The sequence below is a fragment of the Gigantopelta aegis genome, chromosome 1, assembly GCF_016097555.1.
Source record: "Gigantopelta aegis isolate Gae_Host chromosome 1, Gae_host_genome, whole genome shotgun sequence".
Classification (NCBI taxonomy): domain Eukaryota; kingdom Metazoa; phylum Mollusca; class Gastropoda; order Neomphalida; family Peltospiridae; genus Gigantopelta; species Gigantopelta aegis.
Window position 1 is genome coordinate 21,431,212 of NC_054699.1, and position 21,426 is coordinate 21,452,637.

The following is a 21,426-nucleotide window of genomic DNA, read 5'->3' on the forward strand; positions in this document are numbered from 1 at the left end:
GTGTCTAACATTTGGTAATTTTGACATTTAGAGAGGAATCGGGTGTATTTGCAGGGGGAGGGTATTGGAGGTCGAAACCCTTACTTGCCCAAGCTTAAAAAAATTTGAAATGTATTTTCTGGGGGAGCATGGCCTCATATAAACCTCGCTCAAAACAGTCTACAACCCCAATCCTGCTGAAATCCCAGCACACGCGCCTTGTAAACCCGCTACATTTTTATTTTTTTTAGCAAGGGATCGTTTATATGTATCATCCCACAGACAGATATCACATACCATGGTCTTTTATATACCCGCCGATGGGGATCGATCCTAGACTGACCGCGCATTTAAAACCCCCCACCTTTTTAGGTCTAAGTAATGAATAAAAATAACATATAGTCTTAAATTTTTTTACGTAAATCGAACACAGTACCCTCTTCCATAATTAGTAACACCCCCTTACATGTAACGCGTATGCCAACAGCTGGCCACTGTCCAAATTTCAAGGCAAATCCCCCACCCACCGACCCCTGGAAAGCCGTTGTACCATACCTCTATGGATATAAATACGTTTTAGAGATATGAGACGACCCCTCAATCAAGACAGTTAAATTTGTTAAAAAATTGCGAAATCTCACGTGATCTCTTGTTGGGGAATTCCACACTTGTGATAAGCCAATGAAAATCGAGAAAAGTGTCCCACTTTCGAAATACTGCCTTTGTTTTTGACCTAGATAAGCCAGTGTAGTGAAACCAATGCGGAGCGCGGCTTCATATACTCTTCAAAAGAAGAAACGCAAAACCACATTGTCGTAACATTTGGAGAATTGATTTAATTATTGAATGGTGAGTCCGATAATTACCAAATGTTGCAGGATTGTTCACAATTCACTCTAGTCCATTGTGAGTAAGTGATAGGACACACCACCAAGGTCAAGGTCATCTGGAGTCAATACCGGGTGTGGCCTCCGCGTGTGTTGACAACTGCCTGGCACCGCCTGCCCATTGAAGCAACCAGAGTACGGATGACGTCCCGGGGGATGGTGGCCCACTCGGCCTGCAAGGCTGCTGCCAGCTCGGGCAGGGTCTGGGGCTGTGGTTGTCGCTGTCGGAGGCGTCGGTCCAACTCGTCCCATAGATGCTCAATTGGGTTCAAATCCGGTGATATCGATGGCCAAGGAAGGACATTAATGTTGTTGTTCTGTAGGAAAGCCGTTGTGAGACGTGTTGTGTGAGGCCTGGCGTTGTCATGTTGGAACACTGCGTTGGCGTTGGCCATAACTGGAACGATGTGTGGCCGGAGGATCTGGTCAATGTAGCCCTGTGCATTCAGGTTGCCCTGCACGTGGACCAGGTCAGTTCTGCCAGTGTGTGAGATGGCTGCCCACACCATGACACTACCCCCGCCGAATCTGTCCACTTCCTGCACGCAGTTTGCCGCATAACGTTCACCACGACGCCTATACACGCGACATCTTCCATCATGACGTCGGAGCAGAAATCGGGACTCGTCACTGAACCACACCTGTCTCCATCGCAGTTGAGGCCATTGTCGATGAATCTGGCACCACTGCAGTCGGAGTCGACGGTGTTGTGGTGTTAAGATGACACCTCGAACTGGACGTCTGGCACGAATTCCTACCTCACGTAGGCGGTTCCGTACGGTCTGGTCGGATATCCTGCGCAAACCTGGTATTGCTGCGGCTGTGGAGGTGGCAGTAGTCAATCGTTCCCGAAGGTGGCGTACCCGGATGTAGCGGTCCTGCCCGGGGGTAGTGACCCGTGGTCGACCGGATCTAGGGAGGTCACGTGTTGATCCATGTTGCTGGTAACGGTCCCACAGTCTGGAGATGGTGCTTGGGGACACATGTAATGCCCTGGCAACGGCCGTTCTGGATTCGCCTGCGTCTAGTCGGCCGATGGCATTGTTTCTCTGCGGTTCACTGAGACGTGGCATGTCATGGATTGTCAACTGTCGGCCAGATACAGAGGCCAGGCAAGCGAACACCCTGCACTTTTATACTGTCGGTGTTCATGTTGCACGTGCAGACAACGCACGTGCAGTGGTGACATGGTTTGCATGTGGCTGCGTTTTTGCGAATATTCACATTTTGGAACTTTATTGTACAGTAGCTGCGTTTTATCGAATGTAACCGTGGGAATGTGTTTGGGACATGCAATGACCTTATATTCACAAAGCATGAACCGGTAGGAAACATAAAATCGGAGTTATAACCCATTTGTACCCTTTTGCGTTTCTTTTTTTGAAGAGTATATATGCACCAAACGTAATTGGATTTTCTTTTCTATAAGCTTAAATAATAAAAATAGTCCAGGGAATGCCGCTTTAAATGTGATATGAAGGGGAAACAACAAAAGTCGAATGTGTGGAATACCCCGAGTCGTTTCATCCCCCGGTATGGTCATTTCGCCTTTAATTATTACTAATATTATTATATCTTTAGCCATAGCTCGCTACCATGATTTATTTATTTCCGTTCAAATAGCTCCTTGCTGAAAAACAAACGACATAATTGTACATATGAGGGTGGGAGTCAAGGGGCGAAACGACCCGTTTGGAGGACGAACCTACCCGGGACGAAACGACTCAGGGCGAATCTGGATAAGGGAAAAACGACCCGATACCTTCAACGATATATAATGCACATAATTGCATATTATAATATTTAATTAATAAAACGGTTAAATGTGACGGGCGCAGCCATTTTGTACCATCCCATCTGGCGAGCCGGTGGTTACGTAATATGTAGCGCGTCACGTCAAGAATTAGTTTTAGAACTGAACAAATAAACGTACCTGATTTTTGCGCCGTGTTCTGTAATAATATCCATCCCAGTAATCCTACAGTCACTTATCCACCGATTTGGAATAAGGCCCAAATTTCGGGAAAATTTGCAAAATCTCACGGCGGCCGCGACGGTGCAGTGGCTATCCTGCGGGCGTCTTGGTGTTCTTTCCTCGCCGTAGGGCGCATCGGAAGCTTTCAGCGCGGAGTTAAAAGTTCCCGATGTTCCCGATTTTTATTGCCCGTAAACCCATAGACACGTTGTATACAGCATTGCACGGGCACCGCACAGGCCCAGTACGGCCCCCGCAACATTCGTACATATGCCGTACGATTTTGGGACTGAATTTCGGGCCTCTCAAATCGTACGTTATCCGTCCGATTTCCAAGATCATCGTACGAGTATCTTACGATGTCCGTGCGAGTCCCTAACGGCTCCCGTCCGACCGCCGTGCGTCGTCCGTAGGATTAGCCTGCGGTACCCTTGCAGCTTACCCACGGGCGCCTCGCGATTGGAGTCGAGAACTTTCAGGCATATTTTTGACTCGGAGAGAACAAAAAGGTCCCGATTTCAAAATTTTCTTTGGAAGACATCCAGATAGCCTCAAGGGACGCCTGTGAGGTGCATAATCAAAATCTAGCTATCAAGGTCGACCCGGGTGCCATTGAGGCACGTAGTGTCGCTTGGTACAGGGCCAAGGACTTGGTAGCACTGGAGACACGGGGCAATGATAATGTGGACTAATCTTTGTTAGCTAAAGATAGTCCCCGGGAAATTAGAATTGCTCCGTGCCTCATTATGCAGGTTGGCCCTATAGGCATTAATAATAATAATGTTAATAATAATAGTAATAATAAACTAACTAAATATGGTTTAAATATACTCCAGTGGAATGCCCGTGGCCTGCGCGCCAATGGCCCCGAATTAAAAAAATATATTGATAATAATAAATATATAGACATTATTGCTATTCAAGAGTCCTTACTTCCTAATATATCAGTTAAAAATAAGAAAGATAAATTATTTATAGATTATAAAATACCGGGTTATACGGGACTCTTTTTTAATAGTAGCGATAAATCCACGGGGGGAGTAGCTACCTTTGTTAGAAATGGAATTTCCCACTTTCAAATAACTGTGACAAGGACGAATCCAGGGATTGAGGTGTTGGGGGTGGTTATACATACTAAAGATCATAATATAAATATTTTTAATTATTATGTCCATACCAGATTACCGGGGAAAAAATTAACGGTAGATGATTTTATGAAACCAATAGGTAAAAATAATGTAAATTTAATAGTGATTGGAGATTTTAATTGTAAAAATATTTTATGAGGTTCAGATACGACTAAAGGCAGTTTAATTGAAAAATGTATGGACAATTTAAATATGGCTTGCCTAAACGATGGAAGCCCAACATTTCTGTCGGACACCCATCACACCTGGGCCTGTTTGGATGTGTCCTTTGTCTCAAATAACATGGCGGCCAAGTGTGAGTGGGAGATTCTTGATGACTTGGGTAGCGACCATCTCCCAATAAAAATTTAATTTAATATTTTAGAAAACTGGAATAAAAATAATAATAATAATAAAAGTAAATGGAATTTAGACAAAGCTGATTGGGTGGGCTTTGGACGCATGTGTGGTCTCCTGGACCATGAGCGGATTAAGGAATAAGAATATAGATAATTTTAATAATAATCTAATTAAAGCAATAATTGAAATAGCTACTAAGACTATACCAACGTTTAGTAATAAGGGTAGCCGTTCGTCCGTCTCGTGGTGGAACGAGGAACTATCCAAACAAAAAGCTAACAGGAACAGATGCAGACGTAATTTAAAGAAAAATAGAACTTTAGAAAATATACAGAAATTTAAAGAAAGTAAATATAAATTAAAATCAAATATTATTAAAACAAGAAACGCCTCATGGCATCAGTTCTGTAGTTCGCTGAATCGAGATTCAAATGTAAAAGAAGTATGGTCTAAGATTAAAAGGATTCAGGGGAGATCTACCAAAACTAATAATATACTTAAAAATAGTAAAATATATATTAATGATCAACTAAAAGCTAATGCTTTAGGAGCAACTTTTAAACAAAACTCTGCAACAACTAATTACTCGCCCTTTTTTCAAACTCGAAAAATGAAAATGGAAAGAGACAGTCCTATCCCCCATGAAGATCATAGCTCAGATTATGACAGACCATATAATGCACCATTTAAACTCCAGGAAATGCTAGAGGCTTTTGGTAATCGTAAAGGCTCAGCTCCAGGGCCAGATAGATTTAGTTATATATTTTTTAAAAATATGCCTACCAAGACCCTTGAACTATTCCTGGAGTTATTTAATTTAATATGGCTAGAGGGGATCCTTCCCCTCAATTGGAAGCATGCAGAGGTCTTTGGCCTGCCAAAACAGAGCAAGGATCTCCTTAACCCATTAAATTACAGACCAATATCTTTAACATCCAGCGTCTGTAAGACCATGGAGAGTATGGTTAACCAACGCCTTATCCACTTTCTGGAGACCAACAGATTATTGTCGGCTTTCCAGAGTGGTTTTAGGAGACACCACTCAACCACCGACCACCTGGTTAGACTTCAAACCGAGATCAAGGATGCCTTCCGGAAGGGTCTCAAGGTGGCCGGAGTTTTTGTGGACATTGAAAAGGCTTACGACATGGTCTGGAGACGCGGGTTGTTGTTTAAAGTTTACCAAATGGGGATTAAATGGGCAATGTTCACGTTTATAGTAAAATTTTTAGAAAAAAGAACATTTGCCGTTAATGTAAATGGTTGTTTCTCCCCCATTTTGGATTTGGAAAATGGTATCCCACAAGGCTCAGTGATTGCGCCCACATTGTTTGGCATCTTTATTAACGACTTAGATACTGAGCTAATCACAACAAACAAAAGCACTAAAACATCTTTAAGTGTTGGACTTTTTGCTGACGATACAGCATTCTGGAGGATAGGTAAAACTTGTGTTGACATCAACACAGACCTCCAGAGTGATCTAAATAATTTACATAGATGGTCAGCAGCCTGGGGGGTTACCATTTCCAAAGCGAAAACTAATGGTATAGTTTTCCAAAAATGTAGAAATTTTAAAACAATTTGTAATCTGGAATTGAAATTTAAAAATATTATCATTAAACAGGTGCAATCAGTCAAATTTCTGGGTGTAATCTTTGACCATGCTCTCAGTTTTGGCGAACACATCACTGAGGTTACCGGTAACTGTGTCTTTTATTTAAATCTTTTGAGGATACTTTCCGGTACGTCATGGGGCGCGGATAGAAAAACTCTGCTCATGGTCTTCGAGGCCTTCATAGTGTCCAGATTACAATATGGCGCGCTGGCCTTTGGGTGTGCCGCACAGACTCACCTAAAAAAACTTGATGGAGTATATGGTAGAGCCCTTAAGATAATAATTGGGGATGGGGGGGGGGGGGGGGGCTATCTGTACTCCATATGATAGCATAATGGTGGAGCTGGGAGTGTTACCTTTGACTCTAAAGAGAGTCAGACAGGGCTTCAGATATATAAATAAAACAAGGAGCCTGGTGCCTGACTCTCCTATAAATAAATTAACACCTCAAAAGATAAGGACTGTCAGAGACAAGGACATATCCATCATATCTTATCTCAATAAATTTGCCACTGATTTTGGTGTTGCTGGACTGGCCATTAGTAATGCCGATGATCGGCTTGACATTCCATGGCAGTTCGAGCGCCCAGTGGTTAATTTCCACATTAGAAATGAGATAATTAAATATGATAACCCAATAATTAAAAAAAAAAAAATTCAAGCAGTGGTGGAAAAATTCTACCCTAATAGTGTACAAGTGTACACAGATGGATCGAAGGACCCCACCACTGGGAAAACAAGTATGGCTTTTGTTATTCAAATGAATAAAACAAAAAAACCGATAGCCATTAGGGCCAGGCTCACTAATAATGTTTCGGTCTATACTAGCGAACTTATTGCCATACTTTATGGGTTAATGTGGATCCAAAATGATAATTTAAGAAGAAAGGGCCCTGGTGGATATGTGGTTTTCACTGATAGTTTAAGTTCACTTCAGGCTATACTAGGATGCGGGGGTATAAGACCCGAAATTATTAACAAAATTTATAAATGTTACAATAGCATCATCATCAACGGAACCAAAGTAAGACTTGAATGGGTGCCGGCTCATGTCGGTATCCCAGGAAACGAGCTGGCTGACACAAACGCCAGAAATAGCCTGCGTGATACTAATATAGGAATCCAGATCGCATATAATTATAGTGAAATAAATTCTTTATTAGAACCACACCTTGGTAGACTCTGGCAATCCGAATGGGATCACCATACCAGGGTGTGGCATGCAGATATCAAGCCGAAGGCCGCAGGACCCGGTCCCGTTTCTTTCAACATTAGGGCCACTAAAATAATTACGAGGCTTAGAATGGGAGTTTGTTATGGCCTTATGGTGTGTAATAAGGTAGAGGATGCTAAGCATTTTCTGCCTGAATGCACCAGACATACATTGAAACGAAAGAAATTAGAAAATTATTTTAAGAAAATTAATATAGTGTTCAACGGCATAAATTTATTAAGCCCGCCGATTGAACACAAGAAAATTATTGACAGGCTCCTGGTGGCCTTTGTGCTTGAAACTAAAATAGATATATAGATGGTATATTTACCATCTAATCACTATGTTATAAATAAATTTTCTAATCTCATGTGGCTGTCTGTGGCGGGTTCTACTGTTGACCCCACTTGCCCTTGGACATATTTATTCTATAGATCCTAATAGATAATTAAAATTAATTATTATTTTAAGAAAACTGGGTGCTGGGGCTTCTACCCATCTGTGTACTATCCTTTTGGATTTAGTGGCCCTAGCACTCTGATTTTTATATGGGTGATTAATTTTGTAAGTAATAAATGACATACCGGGTTCGCCTCCTCATTTGTGTACTATCCTCTTGGCGGTAGGCAAACCCGGGAGTCTATTAGGGGGCTTTGGGGGGGGGGGGGGATAAATGTGCCGGGGCGGTTTCCACATTTGTGTACTATCCTCTTGATGGTAGATGGCTCCGACATATAGGGGTAAATACCGGTTTTTAAAAATATCTTTTTAATAAAATAATTTTACATTGAGAATTATATATTTTAAGATAAACAAAAGGAGGGGAGTTTTTCCTTCCTTTTTGTTCTTTTTATGAATGAATGTGAAGAATGTGTTATATGTATGAATGATGTATGTGTTGGCTTGGGTGTAAGTTGGGGGATGCCTAACCTGGCAGTAAGGTATCCCCTTATAGCTCACCGGCTACCTTATATATTATATATAAATTTATATTTGGTGTTACTGTTTTTGTTTTTAAAAATATATCTGTATAAATGTTTACAAGCGTGCTCTGTTTTTTAATATTTATAATATTATATTTTATTTATATTTTTAACCATTGATTTAATAAAAATGATGATTAATTGGGGCGGTTAACTGCACCCATGCCGGCTGGAGGACCTTGGTAGTATTGCCCTGGTCCCCTTTTCGGTTTTTAAAGATTAAAGGGTGATGGCGTCTGTGGATGATATAACTTTTTGTTTCTTGAGGATTACAGAGATGCGCCCGGCTCCAAGTGATCGACCTGAATACGTTTCTGCTCCAATGGCTGGCCAGACGCAAAACTTTCCTAGAACCCCTGCTAAATACAGATACAGTACACCATATCACTCTAAAAGTGATGAACCACTCTGCTAGTGGCCAAAAAATCTTCTAAGAAATAATAAATATTTGGATGGAGGACAACGTTGGTGGAGGACACCGCGGTTGGGACGGCGGGGGTGGGGGGAGGTGGGATACCACCGGAAGTTAGGTGGTTAGGGCGTAGGCGTAGGAGGTTCGGCCTAGGGGGAGTTAGGGTTGTCCGGGGGGTTCCCGCTTCCCCCCTCGCGCTCGGCCGGCCCCTGGTCTGCCACACTTAGGTTGCCGATACCAGGGTAGTTCCTCTGTAAATAATAATTGCTTCCTGTGAGGCGAGCTCAATCTTCTTATGAACCTCTCCCCTGCCCCTCCAATAAGGGTTAAAATAATTTAAATATAGAATATAAGATTTTAAGTTTAGACCACCCGATCAAAAATTGTGGCGACAAGTTAGGAATTAGGTGTATAATATTAGATAAGCACTTCAAAATTTAATAAAAGTCCCAAATGATTTGATGATAAAATTCAAAATGACCCCTATATTTCTGTCCCGGACCACTTCACCGGCTATCCGGAGGATGGGCCCGGGATGGACATGCTTGAAACCCTAGTGGTATATAAGCATGTAAATAAATATTGGATTGGATTGGAGTCGAGAAAACTTCAAAGGGAACCGCGCTGGCCCCGCTGAATATATGACTGCTACACACGGATGCCGCAGACCCCCGATACCCCCGATTTCCTGAAATCATAGAAATCCGCCGTCGGTAGAAAAGTTCGTACGGGGCCCGGTGAATATGTGACTGTAGCATAAGCCAGCAATAAATATATATTATTTTACAATACAAAATAACCCACCATTGTCAACATGCCTAAATAACTGTATCATGTTTTCATACAAGAACATACGTACTGAAATGATAAACAGCGTGTTTTCTTAGTTAATTGGTCTATTCGGTACTTTCAGTGGCGTCCACCTGTGATTCCTGATTGGCAGATGTATATTTGGTAGGTAGACAAGCCATTAATTACTGCTATCTAGACACAAAATTACGTACGCGGTATTTTTTTTTTTAACATCACAGGGTATTGGTATATACCTGCCACCCCTAAAATAGTAATGGACATTATCAGCCGTCATGCTTTATTACTGTAAATCATTCTGTAAAAATCTTGATTTAGTACACACTTTCCCATCTAAAATCACAGAACTGACCAATGACGTAGTCCCAAAGAAAAGAACATTATCACTTGGGTATCGTGAGTGGTCGTTTTTTTCTCCAACGTACCCTACCAATAGGTCTAATAGTATGCATTTTTTCTTTGGATTTTTAAAAGAGAAAAATACTACAACCCCATTTCGTTCTATTAATGCAAATTGAAATATTTTTAGTTAACTAGTTTATTATATTATCAAGTCATATATGTTGTTTTACAAGACAGGTTGATGAAAGCGAAACTCCTTGTAAATGGAGTTGGTAGGAGCTGACGTCACATCGCCCCAAGGTAGAATACCAGACGCAACGAAAACAAAAGGAAATGGCTGGCCCCAATTAGCAAGACAAGACAAAAAAATTATTCTCATAAACTGCACAGAGAAAATATATTTAAAAAAAGTTATAACGTGTTTTTTGTAGTGGTAATGGACATAATATTTAAGTAATATTAACCCGGAAGACGAACCCTCTCAATGACAATTAGCAAATATTTACATAGTTTACACAAAAGTGATTTTTTAATTGTAGAAAATAACTGTAAAAGGTAATTGCAGTTGCTCTGTTAGTATAGTAACTAGGTATATACTTATTTCGCTCAGTAGATAAAGACGTACATTTAAAAAATAGTGGGACTCATCACCAACATCAGTCTTGCACAAGTGACATATTCTGTTTTCTCTCTTACTATTAAACAATCTACCAGTTTCAATAGGAAATCTGACATTACCAGTTCTAAATTTACAAAGAATTCTAGCATGTTTTTTGTTGAAAGTTTCAACAAATAATTTTCTAATTTAAATACATGCTTGAACATTCTGTAGTTAATAGCAGGAATAATCACCTTTTTTTATTATTAACTCTAAAATTACCTCCTGGCCCGGACTTAGTCACTGGCGATGTCAGAGGTTAAGCCCGTGACAAGCGTGTGCGAAACCTTCGTGGGATATGCGCATGGAAAACAAGTTCACCAACTCTAAAATTACGCATTTTTCATTTCTTAAAATGTCAGTATGTGTTGGTGGTCCGGGTAGGAATCTTTGCAACACATAAGGCTCATATTTGAGTTTAGTTCCCCTTTAAATATCAATATACGAGTTATTGTGTATGTGGACTTTTGGCCTAACATACAACAAAAGAATCGATTAATTGATTGATACTTAGTGGACATAAACATACCGTCCACGGTGACTCAGTACCGTACAAGGAAGAGCATTCTCCTTTGATGAAGATTCAAGGTGAAGTTCAGCGCTGGAACTAAGATGCATAATGCTATTTTACTTTAGTCCTTAGTCTTATTATCCAGGCACAGCGGAAGCAAGTAAACATTGAGGGAAGGGTGGGGTGGTGTGTGTGTGTGTGTGTGTGTAGTGGGGAGGGGGGAAGGGAGGCTGACTGGCTTCTAGGGCACAGAGCAAAGTTTCTATGGGGTATAGGGATATGCTCACCGTAACATTTTGAAAACTAGATGTCCTGTATTCTACAAGTAAAATTCATCTCTGCCTTAAGAGTTACTACCAATAATGTTTCACATCCAATAGCCGATGTTTGATAAATCTAGTAGTGTCGTTAAAGAAACCAAACTATAACTTGTTTTTATATAAGCGTGGCCATTGGAGTTACTGTATGATTTTTACATCTTTAAAATTCTAGTCTTAATATGGATGCTGCAACACGTGATGACCGCTCAGCCCAATTCCAGTTAGAGGAATGCTTGAAGATTATTGCTCATCAAACTTCAAAAGAACTCGGACATAAAAAGAGTGTCGAACATTACCACAAGACGAGCGATGGATATGACAAGGTAAGCTTTGTTGTTCTCAAATTTTCTTCCCTTCAGTATGTCAGGGCTCGAAATAGGAAGTAAAAGAAATAGTTTCTGCTGTATCGAAATAGGAAGTAAAAGAAATATTTTCTGCTGTATCGAAATAATAAGTAAAATACATATGTCCTGCTGTATCGAACATTACCACAAGACGAGCGGGGAATACGACAAGGTAAGCTTTGTTGTACTCAATTTTCTTCCCTTCGGTATGTCGTTGTTCGAAATAGGAAGTAAAAGAAATATGTCCTGCTGTATCGAAATAGGAAGTAACCGAAATATGTCCTGCAGTATCTTCTTCTTCTTCTTCTTCTTCTGCGTTCAACCTATAGTTGGAACCCCAAAGCTTGACAACCAGCGTTGCTTCGTTTGGCCAATGCTTTATCCTTCGTAGAAGTGACATAATTGCAGGATGTGCTCTAGGGACTGTGGTCCTGTTTGACATGGACATTCATCAGTGTCTATCAGTTTCACACAGTACATATGGCATCTGAGATGGCAGTAACCGATTCTTAGCCTGAAAATGGTTGTCTCTTGGTATCTCTCCAGATGATGGATTGGATCCTTGGTTTTAGCGTGGGTGCATCGGAATTTCTCTTAATTATGTTTTTTGTCTCTCTGAAGAAGATTGGATGATTTGGCTGTTCCATTACGCTTCCCTCCTTTGCCAGCCTGTCAGCATGTTCATTCCCTGCAATACCACAATGTGCTAGAACTTACTGAACTATAACTTGCATGTGTAGAGAAAGGTCAGCCAGTCCATGTGAGAATGCGACACCTTCATTGAGTGACTTTGTTTGTGAGGCGCCATAGCTTTTCTGTGCCTCGTTCTAGATTGAGATAGGAAGTTTTGTCATGCCAGCTGCGACGGGGTTCCTCAGTTTTTTCTTTTGTGAATGCTTCCTTTAGCTGGTTGTGTATTCTTATGTTAATAGGTGTGGGTACCTGTTCCATTTGGGATCTTGCATCAGACAGTTTGTTGTGGATTTTCCTCAGTTTGTCAGTCCAGTATGGCTTGTAATCCTTTCTGGATCCACGTGGAAAGGAGAAACTTGGTTGTGATGAATTCGAATTCTCCGTCTTCTGCCTGGTTAGTCTGGACTGCTGGGATACAAATCCTAACAAGAGTCAAGACTCTGCCTTTGTGTCCTGTTGGTCTGTCTTTTTCTGAGGGTTAATGAATCCTCTGATGAAGAACCTATGTGTTTCCCTGAGATGGGTTTCCTGAATGCACATAACATCTATGTTGTTTTCATTCAAGAAGGCTTGGAGTTCTGACTTTTTGTGTTGAATTCCTTCTGCATTTTACTGAGCAAAATGTTACTTGAGTTATTTTGCTCAGCTGTTAGCCCACCACAGGTATATTTATTCCAATGAGTTCTGTCTTGTGTTAGTTTAGATTTAGTAGATGCAGGAAGTTTAAGAATGTATTGTCCAGTAAAAGGATCACCTCGGGAGTGGCAGTCCTCTTATAGACGAGGCACTAGATAGATATTCGTGGAATCAACCATCCATTATTTTGTTAAAGGGATATTCCTGAGTTTGCTGTATTGTAAGATGTTTCCGACTAATAAAATATTTCTACGATTAAACTTACATATGAAATATATTTTCTGGTTTAGAATATCAGTGTCTGTATATTCAATGTGTTTCTGGTCGTCTTAATATTTGTAAAAAGCCCAAATTGGATTTACGAAAAAAAAATTATTATTGGAAATAAAATGAAATTTAACCTAGTACAAATATTAGAGCGATCAGAAATACGTTTAATATACAGCCACTAATATTTTATACAGAAAAATATATTTGATATGTAATTACAATCATTAAAAAGTCTCTGTTAGTTGATAATATCTTTAAAATTACGGCAAACTCAGGAATGTCCCTTTAAGCACCCATTCGACTCTGCGGTGTACAAAGACACGGTCTTTGACTACGGATAACGGTTTTGTCATTCAGACAGATAGGAAAACAGGGTAAACAATTAATGAACTGATGAATATGATCGTAAACTGGTTGCGAAACTTGGCTGATGCCTCTCTGGACTGTTAGAAACTTGGCTGATGCCTTTCTGGACTGTTAGAAACTTGGCAGATGTGTCTCTGGACTGTTAGAAACTTGGCAGATGTGTCTCTGGACTGTTAGAAACTTGGCAGATGTGTTTCTGAACTGTTAGAAACTTGGCAGATGTGTCTCTGGACTGTTAGAAACTTGGCAGATGTGTCTCTGGACTGTTAGAAACTTGGCTGATGCCTCATTGGACTGTTAGAAACTTGGCTGATGCCTCTCTGCATTGTAGAAACTTGGCTGATGCCTCTCTGGACTGTTAGAAACTTGGCTGATGCCTCTCTGGATTGTAGAAACGTGGCTGATTCCTCTCTGGACTGTTAGAAACTTGGCTGATGTCTCTCTGGGCCCCATTCCATGAAGCGATCTTAGCCCTAAGATTACCTTAAGTGCATAGGGCTAAGATCGCTTCGTGGAACAGGGCCCTGGACTGTTAAAAACTTGGCTGATGCCTCTGGATTGTAGAAACTTGGCTGATGCCTTTCTGGACTGTTAGAAACGTGGCTGGTGCCTCTCTGGACTGTTAGAAACTTGGCTGATGCCTCTGTGGATTGTAGAAACTTGGCTAATGCCTCTCGGGACTGTTAGAAACTTGGCTGATGCCTCTCTGGATTGTAGAAACGTGGCTGATTCCTCTCTGGACTTAGAAACTTGGCTGATGCCTCTCTGGACTCTTAGAAACTTGGCTGATGCCTCTCTGGATTGTAGAAACTTGGCTAATGCCTCTCTGGACTGTTAGAAACTTGCCTGATGCCTCTCTGGATTGTAGAAACGTGGCTGATTCCTCTCTGGACTGTTAGAAACTTGGCTGATGCCTCTCTGGACTGTTAGAAACTTGGCTGATGCCTCTCTGGACTGTTAGAAACTTGGCTGATGCCTCTCTGGATTGTAGAAACCTGGCTGATGCCTCTCTGGACTGTTAGAAACTTGGCTGATGGCTCTCTGGACTGTTAGAAACTTGGCTGATGCCTCCCTGGATTGTAAACTTGGCTGATGCCTCTCTGGACTGTTAGAAACTTGGCTGATGCCTCTCTGGATTGTAGAAACTTGGCTGATGGCTCTCTGGACTGTTAGAAACTTGGCTGATGCCTCTCTGGATTGTAGAAACGTGGCTGATTCCTCTCTGGATTGTAGACACTTGGTTGATGCCTCTCTGGCTTGTAGAGACTTGGCTGATGTCTCGCTGGACTGTTAGAAACTTGGCTGATGCCTCTCTGGACTGTTAGAAACTTGCCTGATGCCTCTCTGGATTGTAGAAACGTGGCTGATTCCTCTCTGGACTGTTAGAAACTTGGCTGATGCCTCTCTGGGCTGTTAGAAACTTGGCTGATGCCTCTCTGGACTGTTAGAAACTTGGCTGATGCCTCTCTGGATTGTAAAAACCTGGCTGATGCCTCTCTGGACTGTTAGAAACTTGGCTGATGGCTCTCTGGACTGTTAGAAACTTGGCTGATGCCTCTCTGGATTGTAAACTTGGCTGATGCCTCTCTGGACTGTTAGAAACTTGGCTGATGCCTCTCTGGATTGTAGAAACTTGGCTGATGGCTCTCTGGACTGTTAGAAACTTGGCTGATGCCTCTCTGGATTGTAGAAACGTGGCTGATTCCTCTCTGGATTGTAGACACTTGGTTGATGCCTCTCTGGCTTGTAGAGACTTGGCTGATGTCTCGCTGGACTGTTAGAAACTTGGCTGATGCCTCTCTGGACTGTTAGAAACTTGCCTGATGCCTCTCTGGACTGTTAGAAACGTGGCTGATGCCTCTCTGGACTGTTAGAAACTTGGCTGATGCCTTAAGCGCATAGCTACCCTATGCACTTAAATTGATCTCAGGGCTAAGATCGCTTCGTAGAACAGGGCCCTGGACTGTTACAAACTTGGTTGATGGCTCTCTGGACCGTGAGAAACTTGGTTGATGCCTCTCTGGATTGTAGAAACTTGGCTGATGCCTCTCTGGACCGTGAGAAAATTGGGTGATGCCTCTCTGGATTGTAGAAACGTGGATGCTTCCTCGATGGGCTGTTAACACTTGCCCTTGCAAGTGATGTTTGTGACGACATAATATTGTGATTGTTAATTGTCAGTAACGTTATACAAATGTATTACAGGTTTGTAAATTAACCAAATTAGTGACCATTTATACGGGCTGAAACTTGGGTGTGCGGCGACTTCAAGGTGCCCCCGTCAACACGATCGTGTTGAGCAGTGATATAATTTACGAAGTCGCGCGCGCGCGTGTGTGTGTGTGTGTGTGTGTGTGTGTGTGCATAAGACCAGACCTTTTTATTAGTTGTTCATCGAATTCTCGAACGTAAATTTTTTTAATAATTAAATACATATATATATTTAACTGTGGTAACATTTAGGGGTAGGGGTGTGCCTGGGGCTCCTTAGACCCGCCACTGTCATCCATAAGCAATAGTTAAAGGAAGGGACAATTAAGGCATTTGGCCTGGTATTCATATTCAACGATATATATCGCACATTATTGTTTAATATCAACAAGTATAATCGTATAGTTAATTAATAAAACGCTTAAATGTGACGGCTATTATATATAACGGGCGCAGCCATTTTGTACCCTCCCAGTGAATACGCCCTCTGGCGAGCTGGTGGTTACGTAATACCTAACGTGTCACGTCAGGAATTAGTCTTCGAATTGAAGAAACAAAACATACCTGATTTTTGCGAATGCATCGCAATTTTCTGTAATAATATCTATCCCAGTAAGCCGGCAACAGGTACATATATTATTTTTCAATACAAAATAAGCCACCATTGTCCTTGTTGAAATAACTATTATGTTTTGTACATACATTAACCTACGTACTGAAATAATAATCGGAGTGTGTTCTTGTTTAATTGGTCTTTTCGTTCCGTGGCCTGTACATGTGGTTCCTGATTGGCAGGTGTATGTTTAGACGGTCCCCAGACACTGTGTCTAGACGTGCGTCTTTTATTAAGATCACAAGGTATTGTCTGATAGCCGCGCGGACGCCCCTGAAAATCGTAATGGACAATCTCACTTTAGTAATTCTGTAAAACCCTTGATTAAGTAGACTTTCCCATCTAAAATCACAAAACTGACCAATTACGTAGTCCCAAATAAAATAAAATTATCACTTGGGTATCGTGATGGTCGTTTTTGCTCGAACGTACTCTACCAATAGGCCTAATAATAAGGATTTTTTCTTTGGATTTTTTTAAAGAGAAAAATACTATAACTCCATTTCGTTCTATTGATGCAAATTGAAATATATTTAGTTAAATAGTTTATTATACTATCAAGTCATTTATGTTGTTTTACAAGTCAGGTTGATAAAAGCGAAGCGCCTTGTCGTAAATTAGACCGTTTGTTTACACTACTTAAGAGGAGTTCGACGGAGCTGACGTCACTTCGCCCCAAGCTATACCACCGGACGTAAAAAAACCGAAACAAAATGGCTGCCACCAGTTAGCAGGAATAATCATGTTTTTTTATTAACTCTAAAATTACGCATTTTTAATTTGTTAAAGTGTCAGTATGTGTTGGTGGTCCGAGTATGCATCTTTCCAACACATAAGACTCTTATTTGAGTTTACTCTACCTTTAACCCTCCAGCTGACCTGCTGCCTCACCTACTGCATTCACATCTGTCCGATGGAGGCGAGATGTAGTCCATTGGTAAAGCACTCGCCTGATGTCCAGTCAGTCTAGGATCGATTTCCGTCGGTTGGCGCATTGGGCTATTTCTCGTTCCAGCTAGTGCACCACGACTGGTATATCAAAGGCCGTGGTATGCACTATCCTGTATGTCATATAAAAGATCCATTGCTACTAATGGAAAAGGTATACGTCTCATCGTCGAACAGGATTTGAACATTAGCACGTTACATTTGAAGAAGGGTTCTGCTTGAAAACATTTGTATCATAATAAATAAAACCCAAACCACACCTCACCCTACTACCGACCCTGGTCGGGATGCGTGTGCTCCTTTACAATGGGGACTATGTCAAAACGTTTTCAACGTAAGAATCACCATCCATAATACAGCTGGCAGTCTGGGTTAAGTCAGAGTTGAGCCCGGGCCAGGAGAGTAGCCAATTGGGCTAGGTTGTGTGTTGTTCCTCTCAATAGGTCAAGGCAGACAAGCACCTGCAAACAAAATGCCAAGGTTAGGCAGTGACTCACGACAAAGGTCCGAGGCTGGGTGAGTAGGTCGAGGCCTGGTCAGTATGACGAGGCCACCGGTCCCGTGATTAACTAGGTCACGGTCACGGGAAAGTTGGTCAAGGTCACAGAAAGTAGGTTATGAAACAATATTTACCTTGTTATTACTATTGTGCGGATGTCGTGGAATGATGGACTGACGTCGTTGTTGCAAATTGTAGCTGTCAAGCGTCATTGATTACCAAGGTCCGGTGGTATTGGCGCGAACCATGGCGGATCTGTTTCCGGACGGGAGAGACAAGGTCAAGGTGCTTGATGCTGCAGCTGGAACAGGACTTGTTGGGATGGAAGTAAGAGAAACCTCTGAAATTATAGCTAGTATTAGCATAGGTATAAGAACAGGACTTGCTGGTGTGGAAGAAAAACATCTGAAATTATAGCACTATTATCATAGCTTTAAGAACTGGACTTGTTGGGGTGGAAGAAAAACATCTGAAATTATAGCTAGTATTAGCATAGGTATACGAACTGGACTTGTTGGGGTGGAAGAAAAACATTTAAAATTATAGCACTATTATCATAGGTTTAAGAACTGGACTTGTTGGGGTGGAAGAAAAACATCTGAAATTATAGCTAGTATTGTCATACATATAAGATCAGGACTCCGTTTTACGAAGCGATCTTAGCGCTAAGATGACATTACGTACGTACCTACCTTATGCACGTAAGGTGATCTTACTACTAAAATCGCTTCGTAAAACGGGATTCAGTATGTGTTAGGATGGCAGTAAGAAAAATATCTGAAATTATAGCTAGTATTATCATACGTAAAAGAACAAGACTTGTTGGGGTGGAAGAAAAACATGTGGAATTATAGCACTATTATCATAGGTATCAGAAAAGGACTTGTTGGGTTGGAAGAAAAACATCGGAAATTATAGCTAGTATTAGCATAGGTATAAGAACTGGACTTGTTGGTGTGGAAGAAAAACATCTGAAATTATAGCTAGTATTAGCATAGGTATAAGAACTGGACTTGTTGGGGTGGAAGAAAAACATCTGAAATTATAGCTAGTATTGTCATACATATAAGATCAGGACTCCGTTTTACGAAGCGATCTTAGCGCTAAGATGACATTACGTACGTACCTACCTTATGCACGTAAGGTGATCTTACGACTAAAATCGCTTCGTAAAACGGGATTCAGTATGTGTTAGGATGGCAGTAAGAAAAACTATCTGAAATTATAGCTAGTAGTATCATACGTAAAAGAACAAGACTTGTTGGGGTGGAAGAAAAACATGTGGAATTATAGCACTATTATCATAGGTATCAGAAAAGGACTTGTTGGGTTGGAAGAAAAACATCTGAAATTATAGCTAGTGTTGTCATACGTATAAAAACAGGACTTGTTGGGATGGAAGTAAGAAAACATTTTAAATTATAGCTAGTATTTCACAATTTCAGTACGTGTTAGGATGGCAGTAAGAAAACTATCTGAAATTATAGCTAGAATTATTATATGTAAAAGAACAAGACTTGATGGGGTGGACGAAAAACATGTGGAATTATAGCACTATTATCGTAGATATCAAAACAGGACTTGTTGGGGTTGGAAGAAAAATATTAGAAATTATAGGTAGTATTATCATACGTATAAGAACAGGACTTGTTGGGATGAAAGAAAAACATTTTAAACTATAGCTAGTATTACATTACGCATAAGAACAGAGTCCCGATTTATGAAGTGATCTTAGTGGTAAGATAACTTTAAGTACATTGTTATCTTATGTACATACTTAAAGTGATCTTAGCGCTAAGATCGATTCGTAAAACGGGGCCTAGGACTTGTTGGGATGGAAGTCAGAAAACATTTGAAATTATAGCTAGTATTTCACAATTTCTACTCCTGTGTCTTTTATTTCCTGTTTTCAGCTGTTTAAAATTGGATTTAAAAATGTAGATGCTGTTGACGCAGCTAAGGGCATGTTAGCTGTAGCGGAATCGAAACACATCTACCAGCACCTGATCTGCCAACACCTGGGAGAAAATCAATTAGGAATTGACAGTCGTACGTATTGGGGTTTTTTTTATTACCCCAGCAGGCACTCATAACGGAGAAAATAAAAACCATAATTTCTCATACATTGGTTTAACGTACACTACTGTTGAGACGATTTGACGTTAACAAATCAGTCACCTTGTCGGTACAAAATATGACCTTATCACGATTTGGCAAAGCACACACAATGACGTCACGTAGTTTAAAGCATTTGTGTTTACCTCTTTCTGGTTTCAGTGTTAAATTTGTGATGTAGTGGTTTCCTGACCACAGGTATGTGTGATGTGTAGTGGTGTAATGTAACGTAGGCCTATAACCCTCTCGCTTTCAAATGCAGCTGCTGGATAACCTGGCAAGGTTAAAAGGAGGGCATATGCACGTAAGTCCTACCCTCCCGGTACATAACCTCTCCACAGACAAGACTCTTTCAGTGCCCCCTGCTCTCTCAGCTTGGCACACCACGGTAATTGGGCCCTCATGGACCCAGGCTAGACTGAGGGGATCTCGGAGTAGCTGGAGCCGCAGAGGTGCAGTGTGTATGGACACAGTCTGACACTCACTAATCCAGCCCCAATCATGGAAGACTGTCTAGGAGAAGGAACTCTTTGACCCAAAAACACGAACAGGTTAGGCCCGATAGTCTTGTCAAGCAGCTAGCCTAGGAGAAGATGACTCCAATCTAAAACATCATTGGGCAGATAACACTCGCTAGTCCTGGTAGACAAATTATCTAAGAGAAGGACGATGATAAATCACCCGGGTGAAATGGACTCGATAGCCTCGGCTGGTAACCATTCTTGGGGAGGAGGCTTAATACCCCAAGTAAAAACCTCAACCATTGAAGTCGAAAGACATCAGCCATCACGGCGTGGGAGATAATTGGATGTCTACGCTTTTACAATCATATGGCCATACAAGTATCATACGAATGAATGAATGAATGTTTAACATCACCCCAGCACAAAAATACACATCGGCTATTGGGTGTCACAAATGGTAAGTATATGAAAATATTATATATATATATATATTTATGTAAAACCACAGTGTAAGGAGCTGTGGGTGAAACGTATAATACAATACATAAAATCAAGGTAAGTACATTTTAAAACTTTGTATAGAAGTCAAAGTGTTTCAAAAACTTTACAATTAATTCTGGGTGGAATTTAAAAGATTCCAAAACATTTCTGTTGCCAAATATATCATTTCTCGTCGGATTGAGATGATCACACTACACCAAAATATGGCGCACATTCAGTGTACACTGACAATGTTCACACTGAGGGGGAGGGTCCTTCTTTAAAATAAATGAATGCGTCAAATATGTATGGCCGATGCGGGCACGGCACAAGACTACTTCATCCTTCCTGCATCGCCTGTAGGATGACTGCCACTCTCCCAGGACTGCCTTGACAGAATGAAGCTTGTTCGCAACCGCACCGTCCCAATCGTCTTGCCAAGTCGAAAAGATATATTGGTTAATATGAAATTTAAAATCACTGTAGGGGACAACACCAACATGGACACGGGCAAGTTCAAAGCAGACTTGGCAGCAACATCTGCCTTTTCGTTACCCTTAATGCCAACATGGCTGGGTACCCAACACAATAT

General features: G+C 41.1%; 1 protein-coding gene across 1 annotated transcript in view; it reads left to right on the top strand.

Annotated features, from left to right (window-relative positions):
* The first annotated feature begins 9,177 nt into the window (after positions 1-9,177).
* LOC121366374 (demethylmenaquinone methyltransferase-like) overlaps positions 9,178-21,426 on the top strand; it is a 32,392-nt gene continuing 20,143 nt past the window's right edge. The window contains exons 1-4 of the mRNA XM_041490871.1: positions 9,178-9,508; positions 11,368-11,518; positions 17,974-18,102; positions 19,689-19,824. Coding sequence (XP_041346805.1) covers positions 9,498-9,508; positions 11,368-11,518; positions 17,974-18,102; positions 19,689-19,824 — 427 coding nt within the window. The 5' untranslated portion in view covers positions 9,178-9,497. The remainder of the gene's footprint in view (positions 9,509-11,367; positions 11,519-17,973; positions 18,103-19,688; positions 19,825-21,426) is intronic.